Here is a 16,025-nt window from a genome sequence, read left to right as displayed (position 1 = left end):
TATGGCTCAGAAAAAGCGAGGTCAAAGCCATTTGTCCAAATGTCTAAAACTCCAAGAAAGTGTCGAACTTTGTTGCATGAAACAATGACTAATGAACTGCTTAGTGCTCAGTTGGGTGTTAACTCAATAAACAAGACCATCCGTGAGATGATTTATGTTACTTTCTATTAACTAGGCATTCATTAGATTACATGACAGCACTTTAATTTGTATTCTGAACAAGTTCAAGAATGACACAAAAACAGTTTTCTGTGTAACTTCAGGCCCTGTACATATCACACCCCTTTCTCCCGGAGGCCAATCACCACCTTAAAGACCGCCAAACCAGGCAATACTTTGTGTTTTTGCATTGATGCACAGTGTACAGCTGCATGACAAGCAAAGCCAGCTCGATATAGGAATATAGCAGCAGCAGAATGTGTTTGTCCTCAGAAATGTTACGTTTTTGCCATCCCGATCGATGATTGACAACAAGCAACTGGAAAATGTGCCAGGAAACTTGTCACTTTCCCAAAAAATAAATTAAAGATTATGTGCAGTTTGTACACTGTTTGTTTTCATGTTTTGAGACAAATATGTCCATTAGAGAAGACATTTCTATCTAAGGGAACAGATATACGCAATTAAATATGTAAGAAAACAGACTGTAAGAAGCACACACACGCACATTTGCACCCAAAACCAGCCTCCCACAGACACACACACATACACACACACCGCACATGCAGACAAACACACAAGTGTCTGGTGTGTGAAGAAAACTGGCAGATGGTAGAAGGTCTGGCTCTGGATTCTAGGAGTGTGTTTGTCGACTCTCGGAGATACAGAAATGTTGTTACATCTGATTTGCATGGACAACCACTCACTTAGATGAGATCACAACTAAGGCGAAATATAATTATAGAGCAAAACAATATAATTATACAGGAAAACACAACGTGCACCAGACATCCTACTGGAGAGGCCAACACTGGCCTGAGGTAATTTGTCTGTTCAATGCAAGGCAAAGCAGAGTGGGAAAAGGAAGAAAACACTTATTGTGAAGGATCACAAAAACTGCAATCAAATCTCTTCGCATCTTTCAATGCGCTGAAACCTGAGCGATGCATTTCTCATATATCCTCCCAGCTGTTGTTGTTATTAAAGTGTCTGTCTCTTGGCCTTCTTGTAAGAACTTATCTTATTCAGACATGAGTCACCATCGACACTTATTCACACAGCAGCAGCAGCAATAATAATAATGATACTAATAATAAAATAATAATAATAATAATAATAATAATAAAGATACTGTGCAGTGATAATCCGTATGTGTGTGTGTTTGTCGAGACACAAAGATACAGTGTATGATCTTTATCGCTCTTTAGTAGCGATGCCAGCAGATGGATAATGTACAAAGTGATGCCTTTTTGGTTTGTGTGTCATTTGCCAATATGTTATGACTGTTTTCTTTGTTTCCCACCATCTTATATAACAGCAGTTCTTTAAGTGGGCCGGTACGCACCTGTACAAAATACCGGTACAAAATATTGCGATTCATGAGTATCACGAATCGCAAAGAGATAAATAGAACAGGACAGGGTACTATGAGCTCATGAGTCCCAGTACGCCAGAGGCTTAAAACCAAAAGTGAGTGGACCCCATTGAGGACCCCCTCAAGTAGCATACAGGCTAGTACAGTAGTTCAAAGGTAGAGGAGATTAGGGGAGGACATGTCATAGGAACATACAGAAAATGGGAAAAAAAAAACACATTATCTGCCCAAAGTGAACATGATGATTATTTGCAGCTCACACAAACGACTTTCACAACTAAGGCCAAAATGGCTCTCATTTTGAAATGACAGCGTAACAATGTTCTGTACCATCTTTTCATTTGTGCTGCATTTTCCCTTTTAGATAATCACACACACACACACACACACGTTTTGGACATTCATGACTTGAGGGGACATTGCATTGACTCACATTCATTTCCTGGAGACTTACTCTAACCTTAACCACAATTACTACTGGCCTAATCCTAACCCTGACCCTAACCTTACCCTAACTCTAACCTCAACCTAAAACATATCTTCACCTGAAAATGTAGTCATTGACGTTGTGGGGACTTGATTTTTGTCCCCACAGGGAAGACAAGGCCCCATAGTGTGACTGTGTAAACAGTTTTAGGTCCCCACAACATTAGTAATACCCGCACACAGATTCCAGTGTCCTAATAAAGAATGTAATACATTCTGAATCTAACAGTTGAGCATTGACAGCTCGGTCACTGTAATGTGCATCTGCAGCAGCATTGTGATGCATGAACGAAACGGTTCGTAACAAATTTCAACCCCAAGTGTCAACATGCCGATGAAACCGCAGTACATGAAGAACAAGGAGGAAAACAAACTCTCACAGCTTAGTGCAAAGAATGGCTACTTCAGTGTGAACAATCGTATCTGCGCTGGCTCACTGAAGTGAGATGCCTCGACGGGCTGATGCTAGTTTATCTTGATTTAGCTGTCATTCCCCTAAATGAGCTGCTAAATCAGTTTTGACAGAGAGCCGTCATTCCGTTGTGACAGTGTAAAGTTTATAGGCGGATAAAACCCATCAGAACATGATCATATAAAGCATGAAATTTCATGGCATGGATTTTTTTCTTTTTTGAAGAACTCACCATATGAGGGTCATAAAGGAGTTAGTGTAGAGAGGAATGGATTGTATACCATAAAAAAAACCCTGTGCTCTTTATCCAGTTTCTATAGAGTCACCACTTTGATGATATTCAATGAACAAGATCATTAATGTCAGTATTTATATAGCATTTTAGCACTGATGACCATTCATCCATTCACACCCAAACATTCATGTTTGTGTGTGTGGCATGGGTGTGAATGGTTGTGAGTTTCCCCCCCATGTCATGTGTGGGGCTCTGTAAAATATGGATAATTCTGGTTCTGAAACACAAACATGACAGTGGTGAAAGTACAAAAAAATCAGGCTTCAGAATGGCAGTTGGAGACATCACAGCCTCTAAACTAGATTTAAAACTTTAGAATGATTTTTTGTATACACTCAGAGGAACATTTTAATTAAAATTCAATTGTTAAACAAAGTTATATTATGGCTCATGTAATATGTTTACCTCTGATCTAATACGGTTGGATTACAAATTCTGAAAGAACACAAATTAAATTTTGTGTATTTAATTATATTGTCAACTAAAAAAGTAGATGGAATATTCAAGGTTCCGTCAGAGCTGCAGTCAGTGATCTTTATGATGAAACATTGACTGATTTTAGCAAACTGAAGGCAAAATGTTGTTTTTCTACGGGAGCAGAGGATCAACTGGGGGAAAATAACCGTTAAAGTGCTAAAGGAGGTTGAAACAAAGCAGATGGTGAGCACCTCTGGGGGAGAGTGATGTGATGGAGCTTTGACCAGAAAACAGCTGCCGAATGTATCGGCAAGCTCATTCAAGGAATCATGAAAGAGGCCGTCAGCTGCTAATAATATCTACCATGCTCCTTGCAGTTTGCTGCATAGCTAAGTTTCTGACACATGCATATATATGAGATTGACAACGACAGTGTTTACCTTGCAAGCAGATTCTACTAATTGTGCCAACCTCGCCTCCCCTGGATCCCCTTGAGTGCTCACATTCAGAAATGAGTCACAGTATAGTGTTGCTAACATGGCAGTAAAAGCAAACCACAGCAAGTTCCAACACTGAGTTTGCTTTTGTTTTTTTGAAATGTTTAAAATATGCCCCTTTTTTTATAATACAGTCTTACCGTACTTCATTTACTTTCCAACCCATTTGCATAAATAATGTATCATCTATAACCAGCAATGTCATAATGTACAAAAATCCCCGAAGAATTTATGAGCGAGTAATGCTCAGAGATGCCAGTTGAAGGCTGCTCTCTAATCAACAATTAATGCTCTATGGTGTTTATCCAGCACGACATATTATAGGCTTTATCTCTGCTTGACAGTTTGAGAGTTCAGGCCACTTTACAGGCTAACATTAAATTCAGCTGTAACAGCACAAGTCTAGACCAAAATGTGATTTAGTTTTTGCCTCTCAGACTCAGAATCCAGAGACGATTTGCAAAACAGGTAAGATGTGGAATCAACAACTGTGCACATCAGCTTCTGTGGGTCTAAAGTGTGAAACAAGAGCATGAACTAAGGTCAAGGGAAAATGTCAGAATGAGTGGGATGCATGGAAAGCCTGTGCACTTTTGCATGAAAAATCAGCCTCATCTAGTTTCCAACTTCTAAACTGATGCATTGTTCTACTCTTCAGTGGCCTCTGTGCTATAAAACCAGCCTCTTCAGTGAACGTGAGACGGTTTGTCGGGCTAGCAGTGAGCTGTGATGTCAGAACAAGGAGCCAGCAAAATGCTTTCCAGTGAGCATTAAGGGCTAGAACACTGTGAGTGTCTTATTGCTGGGTCACTAACTCTCCATTATGCCACTCAAGTGCACCACAGAATGAAACAAATGAAATTCATAACAGTACATTTTCCCTTCTCGCGGAACAAGAGTGAAACTCTTGCTGCAGCCGAGGAGAACAGGAGGAATTCCCTGTCAGGACCTCCTGCTTAATGAACTGGAATTGAGCTGGTGGTAGAAACTTGGTTGAACCTGTCTTGTGTGCGATGCCTGTTGACTTAATGCGTGTGGGTGAGGCAGTCATCAACACAGTTTACGTGTGATCATGACATATCTTTTCCCCAAGTGCTTGCCTGAGTGGCTCCCTCTTCACAATGAGCTACACTGAAATGATCTCAAGCTGCAGCTTGTGGTCCATGTGCTGCTGTTACATAAGGCTGGAGTAAAATATTCATCAAGCCGCTCTAGAACACATCTGTATGCAGCTGAGTGCTCAAGAAACACTTTTCAGTAAACCTAATAACTACATCTACTGCTGCTGCTGCTGCTGCTGCTGGGTTAAACCCGGCGTGTTTAACATGTGCTTGATTGCTTCAAATGTTAATAGACATGTTGTGTGTTTGATGGCTAGACAAGTATACAGTGATTCACGTGTCCAGCTGCCTAACAGCCTGCGTGGCTTCATCAGTATGCTGCGGCGGTAACCGTGGACATGCATTGCCTCCTTTTAAAGCAAACATTTATGTCGAGCTGCAGCGCGAGCAGACCTGTGTTTTCCTCCTCTCTCTTCAAATGCGACGTCATGCATGCCAATGTCTCGCTGTTGTTAAAGGCAAAACCTTCCGTGGGTCCATAAGGACCATGGAGAACCAGCTGGCATCTGGCTTGACCAGTGGATCCCTGGGAAGCCATAACTCAGGACCCCACCTAACTGACCACACACACCGAACTTCCATTAAAAGTTTACTGTTTAATCTATACCACTGACCAGACTGCTTTACATCATGTCAGGAGCTTACTTTCTTTTTTGATTGTTGTAGTGACTGTTATTCAATTAGAGTGGCTGTTGATTGATTGGCAACAGCCGCGGAAAGTGTTTGATTTTCAATAGTGTGACTTGGAAGCCCAAGTGAGAGTTAGTGAAGATGAAGTGGCAAAATCTCTTCCAGCTGCCATCTGACTGGAACATCTTTCTTCTCCTCCATCTGCCTGAGTGTAAAAAGGCAGGAGACGGGGAAATGCTAATATTATGTATACATTAAGGATAAAGATAAAGGAGATCAGAGGAATCCAAATTAAATATGCAAGGGCGCTGCTTACAAGCTCTAATGAAAAGCGGGCGATCACGGCGCTAATGACAGATTTGAGGCTTCCATGTGAGAGTGAGATCCAGAGAATGCTGCTGGAAATGCTCATTACCGTTTCCCGCAGACTCTCACCTGTGCAAGCGCGTACATGCATATTTTCAGCGTTGGAGATAAAAAGAAATCCGCCACAGGACTTTGCACATTCAACTGTGTTTATCAATGGGTCTGTATATGCTCATGAATAGATGCATAGATAAAGTGAAGAAAAAAACTCCCCTGCACACAGTGCATTAGAACATATAAATGATGCAAAAAAAAAAACTTGAGTGTCTTCGATCAAACTGAGTTCACTCAGACTAACGCGGGGGGGGCTTTGACAGGCAGCATAAATCTGACTTGGTTTTTGTGAGGCTGTGGAATAAGAGACATTATTAAATTATAGAGCTGTATGTGAGTATGATGTGAGCATTACTATACTATACTATATCAACTTATACATAAAAGGAAAGCATAAAAAATAATTTTGTTTTACTTATGCTGCGGACACACTACGAGATTCTGTGCCGGATTTTACCCACGATTCACAGTTGGGCAGAGTCTGCACCAGTCAGCACCAGTTGGGGACAGAAATCTGTTAGTGTGCAGATCTGACACCTGACCTTAGGCAGTCAAACATGTTTGAATTGTTGATTCTGGACACAATCGGGTTGTGTGTACTGATTACCGATCCAACTGCAAACACATGTTGCCAACAGTCAATGAAAACATCTTTATTGTCATTATACAACAGAAATGTGGAGGTCAGGTAGGGGGTTGATCAGCTGCGACAAGGGACCAACCTGACCGAATGTGTCCAACATGTTTTGATGGTGGGAGGAAACCCACACAGAAATGGGGAAAACATGCAAACTCCACACAGAAAGGGAATCAAACCCAGCACCTTCTTGCTTCTTGAACAGTGCTAACCTAACTACTGACCACTGTGCCACTATGCTGCCCAGGTGTAGGTGGGACACAGGAAATAGCGTCAGAGGACGAAGACAACAGGAAGTAGCGAGAATAGCAAAACCGTTGAAATCACAGTAACAGCGAGGCATTTGTTGTCCGTGTTTGTTTACCCTTTAAACTGTCACTAGTCTGTGATCCCTCATCAGGTGCAGTTCTGTGAACTGACTGTCTGTTGTGTAGCGTGTCCCCAGCTTACAACTCATGTTCTACCTGAAGATTCACATTCAATCGACAAATCTGTGATCGCAATGGAACAAACAGTGCACATACAGTTATTATGGCTCACTAATAATATCCTCACACACTACAAAGGGTATTTCCTGCAGAACACGTCTGTGATTGTAGAGAACAACATGTTTTTCTTTGAATGTTCAGTGTCTATTACAGCGGTGACAATAAATAAAAAAGTGAGACACTGCTTTGTCACCATTCCATCATTGCTTGATGATTAAATGCTTGAAAAATGTATACATAACATTAGAAAGAGAAGAAGAAACAATTACTGACTCATTCAGGTTGACAGACTAATTCTGCAGATAAATTACAATGGTTCTAGTTTTGGAAATCAAAAGTCAGAAGAAATCAAAAACTAACAAATCAGAATGAAGGTGAAAGATAATCTAAGCTAAGGCAAATAAACAAAGGGATGATTCCTTATAAAGAGTTTCTGTGGATGGAAAAGGTAGTTCTTTTCAGTGTACTGAATCATTAGAATCTGTTCATTAAAAAGATTTGTTCAATAGATTTGTTCACCGAGTCATTCAGTACTTCCTGCATGACTGGAGCACAGACTCCGTCTGACACAGTCACTGGACTGAAATACAGCCGAACAGGTTGTGATTAGGCTCACGATCGCCGGCTTTCAGCAGTGCCGTCGCTAAATACACCAGACTCCTTTCTTTATTAAATATTGAGATTTTAGAAATGTCCTTGCTAAATATTAGAGATTAACGCATGTTTTGGGGACTTTATCTGATATACAGTTTGTCATTGCTCTTGGATTTGCTGATTCTGACAGTTAAAGCCGCTGAATATCACTCAGGGCACGTATTTAGTGTGAAAGGTGGCCAGATCACGGTGCAGCACTTTTGAAAGGATTCAATCTCGCATTAAATAATCACTGAAACATTTGCCTTTATTGATGTATTTATCTATGTGCTGGTTTACATTATGTATAGACTTGAAATGGTATAGCTTTGCCACATTTACTGTAATTCTTAGTTGCCTGAGTCCTCATCCTCAACCATCACAGTGGCAGCTCAGTCTTGACACTGTCCTGTCATTATGGGCCAGCGTAACGTTAAAAGTTTGTGCTAACTGGGAAAGTCAAAGTTAAAACAACAGGGAACATGACTGTGTGTGTGTGTGTGTGTGTTTATGTTCTTCCTAAGTGTAAACATCTGACTACATTAGCCATTAGCTCGGGGGACACACAGGGATTCCCTCACTGACTGAGTGACTCACTGACTCCTTTGCAGTGAACAAATCACTTTGGCCCCGCCCACTGGCTGCTGCCTCAGATGAATAAATCGTTTCAGTGAAGTGATTCAGTTCAGTTCGTCACAAACGAGGGAATTTTGACGATTGAAAAACTGTAAGATTCTTTCTTTAAAAGTCTATTGTATATACTACTGTCTATCTGATAATTGTGTTACTATATCTGTCCCATGAAATACACAAAATAATACTACTTTTTTTTAGCCAAATAAACTCTTATTCTCTTTTGCTCTGTGCACAATGACACTGTGAAGGAAATACAGACGGATGCATTGTGAGATTTAAATGTGCAGCTTTGCATCAGAGGATACAAATTATCATTATTTAAGTGGAAGCCAATCCATTCAGTTAGTCAATAAGGTCACAACCCAATTTGAGGATGGTAAACACTCACTGAGGAAAGACACTGAATCAGCTGCAGGAAACAGTTCTGTGACGCAGCAACCGTCTGCATGGCCTTGCTGCACTCAACAGCAAGAAAACGGGGAATATTGTTTGAAAAGGACATGAATTTTAATGTGAGATCAGGGTGAAGGAGAACTCAGGAGTCTGGATTATTACCATATTTTTAACACAGCTGATTTCTTGTATCTGTAAAAGGAAAGGAAGAATCCCTCGGCCTAATTACCAGGGAATTTCAACAACCCACTAACTCGTCAGTCCCACTGACAGCCATTTGAGTTATAGCTATGCGGAAGTGTGCAGCTGTCCATGAAATGCAGCTGTACACGAGAGTACGTCTCAGTGTAAAATGTAATTCCAACAAAGAGAATTTTGTGTATTTTGCAGTGAGCTGTAAATAGCAAACAAACAAAGAGTTGGCCATTAAGCTTGGCTGCATGGAAAATAAAATGAGTGTTAAATAATTCATTAAACACAGAGAAGTAGACAACATTTCATAAAAGAAAGTAAACTATGAAATCAGGCAGGATGCTTTTTATCACTTGTGTTTCGTGGCAGACATTACCTCTTACTGCTTAGCAACCAACTTCTCCAGGGCGAAAGTCAGAGTGCTGAAATTTACCAAGGGATTTCCGTTCTAAACTTATGAAAGTGTCCATCATGTGGCAGCAGATTTTTATACATATTGCTCTCTCACACTGCTCAGTAGCTCTTGTAGTTCCTCAGCCAGTGTTATTAATTATTCAAACAATGTATAAGACGATCAATAAAGCAAAACAACAACAACAACAAAAAAGAAAATCAGAGTTTTCGGTTTCATACAGTATTCATGCTGCTGGTCTAAGCGCTGGACAATCAAACTCAAACGTGATGTGAGGATGTTTTACCTTAAACAGGCGGAGTATGTTGGCCACCATGATGGAGACGGAGCTGGACGAAGCTCCGATGACACCAACCACCCGCTCGGGTTTGGTGATGATGGGCGCGCCCCCACCCAGACACTTGACGTCGGTCCCGTCCTTCTCGATCAGAGCCTGCACGAAGGTGAGAGACTGCTCCAAGGCGTGAGTGTCCCTGGAACAGGTGTCCAGGATACGGGCTCCGAGTGTGATGTTGGGCAGCAGATTATTGTCATTATTGATGCGGTCAAGGGCAAAGAGCATAGCCTCCAGTCTGTGAATGCCCTTCTCCTTCTTCAGCTCCCCACATGGCTTTCCATCATGGCCTCGGGCGTGTACTGGGAACAGTCCGCCCAAGGAGATATCCCCGTCTATGCGGATGGAGTTCAAATGTGTGTGTCCTGGTCCTTTGGGTTTGGCAGCCTGAGCAGTGTTGAGTGAGCTGTCTACAAACAGCAGCAGCAGCAGCAGCAGTGGCAGACACAGGCCATTCTGTTGACACCCGGTACGATCCAGTCTGCATGCCGAAGATTGAAACATGACCACGGAATGAGCACGCGTCCACCTCGTACGACCAAATCCAGTGATCAGCAAACAAAAGGAGTCAGGTGTTACTTTCTAACAGCCTGAGGGTTAATTCCAATACCTCTAGAAGGAGTTGGCACAGAAAATGCTTCCTCTCATGTCTCTCCTCTCTCCCCAGCATTCAATTAATATAAAATATGATCCTGGCTCTTCACTGGATGTAATCCTGTACTCTTCTCTTCTTACATTCCCTCAATCCATCATCTCACCACAGCGGTGGGTAGCTGCTCTTGTGTCTGCTGTTATTCTCAGACTTTCCATTGGAGATCCTTCATTTGGGGCATTAGGAAGAACAAAGGTGAGCAATAAGCTTTTCCTCTTTGTTCCCCTCTCGCTCTCTCACTATGTCTCTTCCCTCTCCACCTCGATCAGAAGTTTTTAATCTCCCCTGCTCCCGTGGGCAGGGATTGGGTGTATGTCAGAGCCCTCAGGCCTGCTTAGGTCCACAGGCTTCAGAGCAAATTCCTGAAAGATGAAAAAGAGCAGAGATGTGAGACAGTGGACAGAGGAAGCAGAGGAGCAGGTAAACGGGTATGTATTGGTATGAGCATTTCAATATCACATTTTCCACTGTGGTTTAACGTTTTTTGCTGCAGTATTTTGTGAAATGAAGATACAATTTTGCCTCCAAACTGATGTCTTGCCTTTGCAGTCAATTAAAAGGCTGCGATAGACTGTCAAAGTTGACAGCCTGGTCAGCATATGCACTTAACCTCATCACAATATTTTTTGACATTCTTCTACTGTTTTGTTTTCTTTAATGGATATGTCTGCTACATGGTTTCCAGGCTGTGCTGTTGGCTCTGCTGTGGAATTATTATTTTCCAGGGAAAATATATCATCTTTGCTGCAACAAAAATCACATATTCAAAGGCTGTCAAAGCATTGGAAGCATTAAGGGTTTAAAAGGATGTTCAAAGGTACTGATAGAGTGGATACCTCTTTGTGCCAAATGGACCATTTCTTCTTTCTTCAGGCAAAATCAATTACTTATATTAATGGGATTCATATGGGGTCTCAGAGGCACAGTCTTAAAAACGGCTGTAAGTGTGTGCCTTGCAAGTATAAAAGTACAACAAACCAGTGGGGATTGGCTCTAAGGAGTCTGAAAGTGTGATTATGTTATTATGGTCAGCAGCCTTGTTTTATCCAAAGTATACACAAAAGCAAGATGGCAACAGATACATCCCATCTCCTCCCATCTGCTGTCTTGTCAAAGCTCCACCCCCAAAACAGAGGAAATCGTGCTCTGTAGTGGAACTGGGAACATTGGTCGCACATTCTCTGCCATTTTCTGCAATTTCTGGCAATCGCCGCTGCTTCAGCGGTGTGCAGTATGCCTCTCCAGCTTGTTGTGAAGATTCTGGTCACCTGCACGCAGTGAGGAAGGTCAGTTGTCGTGCTTTCACGCCACTAAGCTCCAGTACAGTCCTCATTCATGCTCTATAACCTGGTGTATCATTTCATGTTGTCTGAATTGAATTGAATGAGTGGTTGCATATATTACAGTATTGTGAGAGCTGCAGATTTGTTTTCATTTACATGAACATGAAGAGGATTTCAGCAAATATGATTTTAAGCGAGTCAGAAACAAATTTCAGAGCACAGCTTTTGGAATCCAAGAAATGACTGCATTAGGCAAACGGACTCCTGGTAGCAGAGGATACTGGGCACTTAAATAGTTTACACACACTGAAACTGAGCTCCGCTGATATGCTGAACCGTGTTTTCCTGCTCTGTGACAGAAGCGAGCTTCTGTAAGGGTCATTGCATTCAGATTATATAGTGCTGTAAACAAGCTCAGCAGGTACATAATGCAGATTTAAAGCTGGATTTGGAGTTTTCTTATCTCCACACTGTCATACACACACACACAAAGACCAACATTATCATTCCCGCCCACCCCCATTTTTGTTTTCCCTGACATACACGCACACACAACACATGCCTGCCAGATAAACACAAAAAAATATGCCACTACAAGCTATCTTGTACATCCATATCTAGACCCTGGTCGTTGCTGAAGCTGTAATAGGCTCTGAAGGAACAATCTAAGCACTCACAGTCACAGAACAGGGCTGCAGACACGTTTTCCAGCAGAGTGGGTTGAAGCCTTGAATCTGCAACAGCTGAGATTCATTGAGAGCATATTGGAAGTGACAAGGTCCTTTGAATACACCCGACTATCTCCTACTGAGTAAGAAGTAATTTTTCCGAGTTGATTCACTGCAGGTTCACTTTAAGTGCTGCAGAGCGGATGACAACTGGAAAGCCAGCCAACTCACCTTAGCCCCTGTGACCAACTACATACCATGCCCCAGCATATCTTAGTTCAGAGCGAACGGAGGCGTTGGCAGTGAGAGATGCTCCTGCTACTGCCAGCAGTCTGTGTTAGCAGTTTCACACAAATAAACTGCATTATTAAATTATGTCGTGCTGGGTTTTTTTGTCATAAAGTGGACACTGGGTAGTGATGGCGAACAGCAGACCATAGTTCATTTTGACACCACAAGTTAGTAAGAATGAATGAATGTTATGAATATATCCTTCTGTGATTTAAAGCTGCAATGTGTGTGTTTTAAATATAATCAAATGCGTGTCACATTCACACCACTGTCAAACAGGTTCACACATTCTCTGTGTTTCCCAGTATTGCACACAAGATGTGATTAGTTTCAGACGGACAACAGCCATCTTGTGCTACTAAAGGGAGATGACTGCAAACAGTTTTGGAGTATGACTGAAAACACAAAGAATTGCTCACAAAAGGTTTCAGAAGTGAATTCTGCTGCACAAAGAAACAAGTTGTTCCGCCATTTGACAGGATAAATGCTTCTTACCTGCACCCGCCCCCTGCACTGCTGCTCTATACACACAAACCCTCCCTCAATCCCCAACGACAAAAATCACCAAAAGTTATTTACTGCAGCTTTAACATGATGTGGTGTGTTTCACTGGCGTGGAAGTTGCGACGCAATGAGTAAAAAAAACGTTATTGTGTCCGAACAAAGTGTTTGTTTGTGCCAGATACTGATATCACAACCTTCATTATCCATCTTCCACCGCTTTATCCTCCAATGTGCCAATCTCAACTGAAATAAAACGAAAGGTCAGTTTGCCAGTCCATCACAGGGCCACACAACCATTCGCTCATTTTAGAGTTTAGAGTGTCCAATTTGCCTAATCCCCATATTGCATGTTTTTGGACTGTGGGAGGAAGCTGGAGAACATCCACACACACACACACACACACACAGGGAGAACATGCAAACTCTATGCAGAAAGGCCCTTGTTCTGACCGGGTCTCAAACCTGGGTCTTCTTGCTGCAAAGGCAAGCGTGCTAACCACTGCACCACCCGTGTGGGCACAACCTTCATTATCTATAATAAAAATATAAATATAATACAGTTTTTTGTCATCTAAATAAATGACAAATAAAATTAGACACACAATTCTTCACAAACAAAATGACACTCAGCTGTCAAGCTTTTATCTTAAAATAAATCCACACAGCAACAACAACAAGGTTACTGCAACATGGAAGACGTGCAGCCCTCACTCATGTGTTGGTCATGTAACACCACTCACACGTCTTTCTATGCACAGCCAGTACCTTAGAGAAGCCTTTCAATGTTATTCAAGGTTTACATCATAATAATGGATGGTACTTTCTTTCTTTTCCCGAAATCAATCCATCGATATGTGAACAAGTAACATCATTTTGTTTCAGAGAGCACGTCCTTTAAATAATATCATTCAGAATGCACTTTAGTTGTGTAGTATATGAAGTGAATTTTTAGGAGACAGGGATAGTGGTGGAGATCCACGACCAATAAATAAAAGATTCCATGGATGTCATCAAACTTCATGTTTGTGTAATGAAGAGCTGGTGGGGGAGACAGCGTGTGTGAAGAACAACCGGCCGATCGGAACAAGGATCAGCTGCACAATTGAAAGGAAAAGATCTTGCACATCACACGATTACATCAAGCATTATCATGCTAATCAGCTCACTTTGTCTTGTTCCAGATTAATATCTCACAGCGTTTCCTCTAGGACCAGGATGTGGATAATTAATTCTCTAATCTTAAAAATCTCATTGCATTCAGGGTTTGCTCTCTGCTCTATGTCCTTTGAATAAATCATTTCATTCATCCATATGTGGAAATCTATGGATCATGTTTTCATCACTGGGGTTTAGAGTCGAACACCTTTAGGATTTTTATTCAACAATTGCATATGGTGATGCAGCAACTGAAATTAAAGTGCAGTATTAGTTCACTCAGTACTTTCAGCGTACAATTTATGTCCAGAGTTCAGCTGTAACCTAGATTCAATGCTGCGGCTCAAGTGGGAATTTAAAACACACAAGCACAGAGTAAATCTGCCTCCGTTTGCATTTGAAGCGCTACAGTGAACACAGGAGAGAAGTTTAAAACGCTGCAAATGAGAAGACAAAATGTGTGTCCGTTTACAAACCGGCCCGTGATGGAGGACCTCAAATAAACATGTGCTTCTGAGAAGAGCAACAGAAAATGCTTTCCAAGCACAAAATGTCAAAGGCAGCTGTAGGAATTAAAGATTCTTCAGGGGAACAACCTTTCCTCAGGTGCTGGAGCATATTTTGGGATAGAGTGGGCATCCATTTAAAAAGGCCATATAATAACCTTCAGGCAAATGCAGTAAGTGTGTTGTTCCACAGCGTTACAAGCTCCCGCAGCAGCAGCTGAATACGCCAACACCTTCACTGGCATCACACCAAAACTTAGATTCCTTGTGTTTGTTTTCTGCAGTGAAGATGATACAAATAAATGAGATTTTCTTGTGTGAAGTAAAAATCAAATGAAAGTCTGACTCTGAAAGTGCAGAAGGAGACACAGTGTGGGTGTGTTTTAACATTGTACCCAGCTCCACTTCACCTACACAGCTGTCACCAACAATTGTTCTCAAGTGTACAGACAATTCGGGTGTTTAGGAAGTGTTGCAACATGTCTAATGATATTTGACGAAGGTCTAGAGAGATGTTTGTGAGTTTATGAGAGTCAGGCTGCCATCGTTTATCATTTAATTGATTCGTAATCTCGACTACTGATTCATTATGTCACTTCTTCACTTTTCAAAGTAAAACTTCCAGCACGACAATATGGTTCATAAAAGTACATACGTTTTGTATGGGTATCGGTTTATTAATTTAAGAATATTATCCCCCCCTTCTAATCTTCTTAGCCCAGCTCTAAATGGTCACTGACGTGTATGAAAAATAAGATTTACTAACGTGTACAACAGTATTACTTCACTTCAGTGAATTCACTGATGTGTTCAAATCCACAATGAAAAACCAAGCAGTGTAAACACATCTGTTGGTGGAGGGGAATTGGACTTTTAACCAAATGGTCACCGGTTCAAATCCTTGTGTAAATGCAAAGGTCAGATTCACTTATTGCTGTGTGTGCAAATACAACTAATTCTAATTCTATAAATGAATAGAAAGACTGTCTGTCTGTCTGTCTGTCTGTCTGTCCGACTGTTCATCACATATCTATCCAATGGGTCCCGTGACAGGCTTCAGCAGTGCTGACTTTGATGTTGTTTGAATAAGAAATGCAAGATTAATCCCTATTCCCTCCCGTCTCACCTCATCACCACCACAGACTGCTTAGTATTTAAGTGTGTAAATTAGAACGACTATGTGAATACCCAAAATCTTCACACAGTCATTATGCACATTTGTGAATCTTGTTTTTTCATCTGTTCAACGTGTCAACATCCAGTTTCCCTTCCATAGATGTCAAAGCCAGCCAGGTAAACTTGTAGAAATGCTGCAGCTCTCCTCTCACAGATGGAAAGGAGGGTATCTCTAAATGACACTCCAGCATGTCGTTCGAGGGAAGCTGCTCTGAGGACTCTAACTGGAGTGATGAGGGTTCATTTGTGGAGG

The 16,025-nt window shown here is 41.5% G+C and overlaps 1 protein-coding gene across 2 annotated transcripts in view; it reads right to left on the bottom strand.

The window, feature by feature from the left end:
- LOC131461040 (metabotropic glutamate receptor 4-like) overlaps positions 1–16,025 on the bottom strand; it is a 169,316-nt gene that overhangs the window by 125,820 nt on the left and 27,471 nt on the right. For both annotated transcript variants that reach the window (XM_058632016.1, XM_058632018.1), the window contains exon 2: positions 9,490–10,551. In XM_058632016.1, coding sequence (XP_058487999.1) covers positions 9,490–10,041 — 552 coding nt within the window. In that variant the 5' untranslated portion in view covers positions 10,042–10,551. The remainder of the gene's footprint in view (positions 1–9,489; positions 10,552–16,025) is intronic.

The sequence above is a fragment of the Solea solea genome, chromosome 6 (assembly GCF_958295425.1).
Source record: "Solea solea chromosome 6, fSolSol10.1, whole genome shotgun sequence".
Classification (NCBI taxonomy): Eukaryota; Metazoa; Chordata; class Actinopteri; order Pleuronectiformes; family Soleidae; genus Solea; species Solea solea.
The sequence above is the reverse complement of the archived record's forward strand: the minus strand, read 5'-3'. Positions and strand labels throughout refer to the sequence as shown.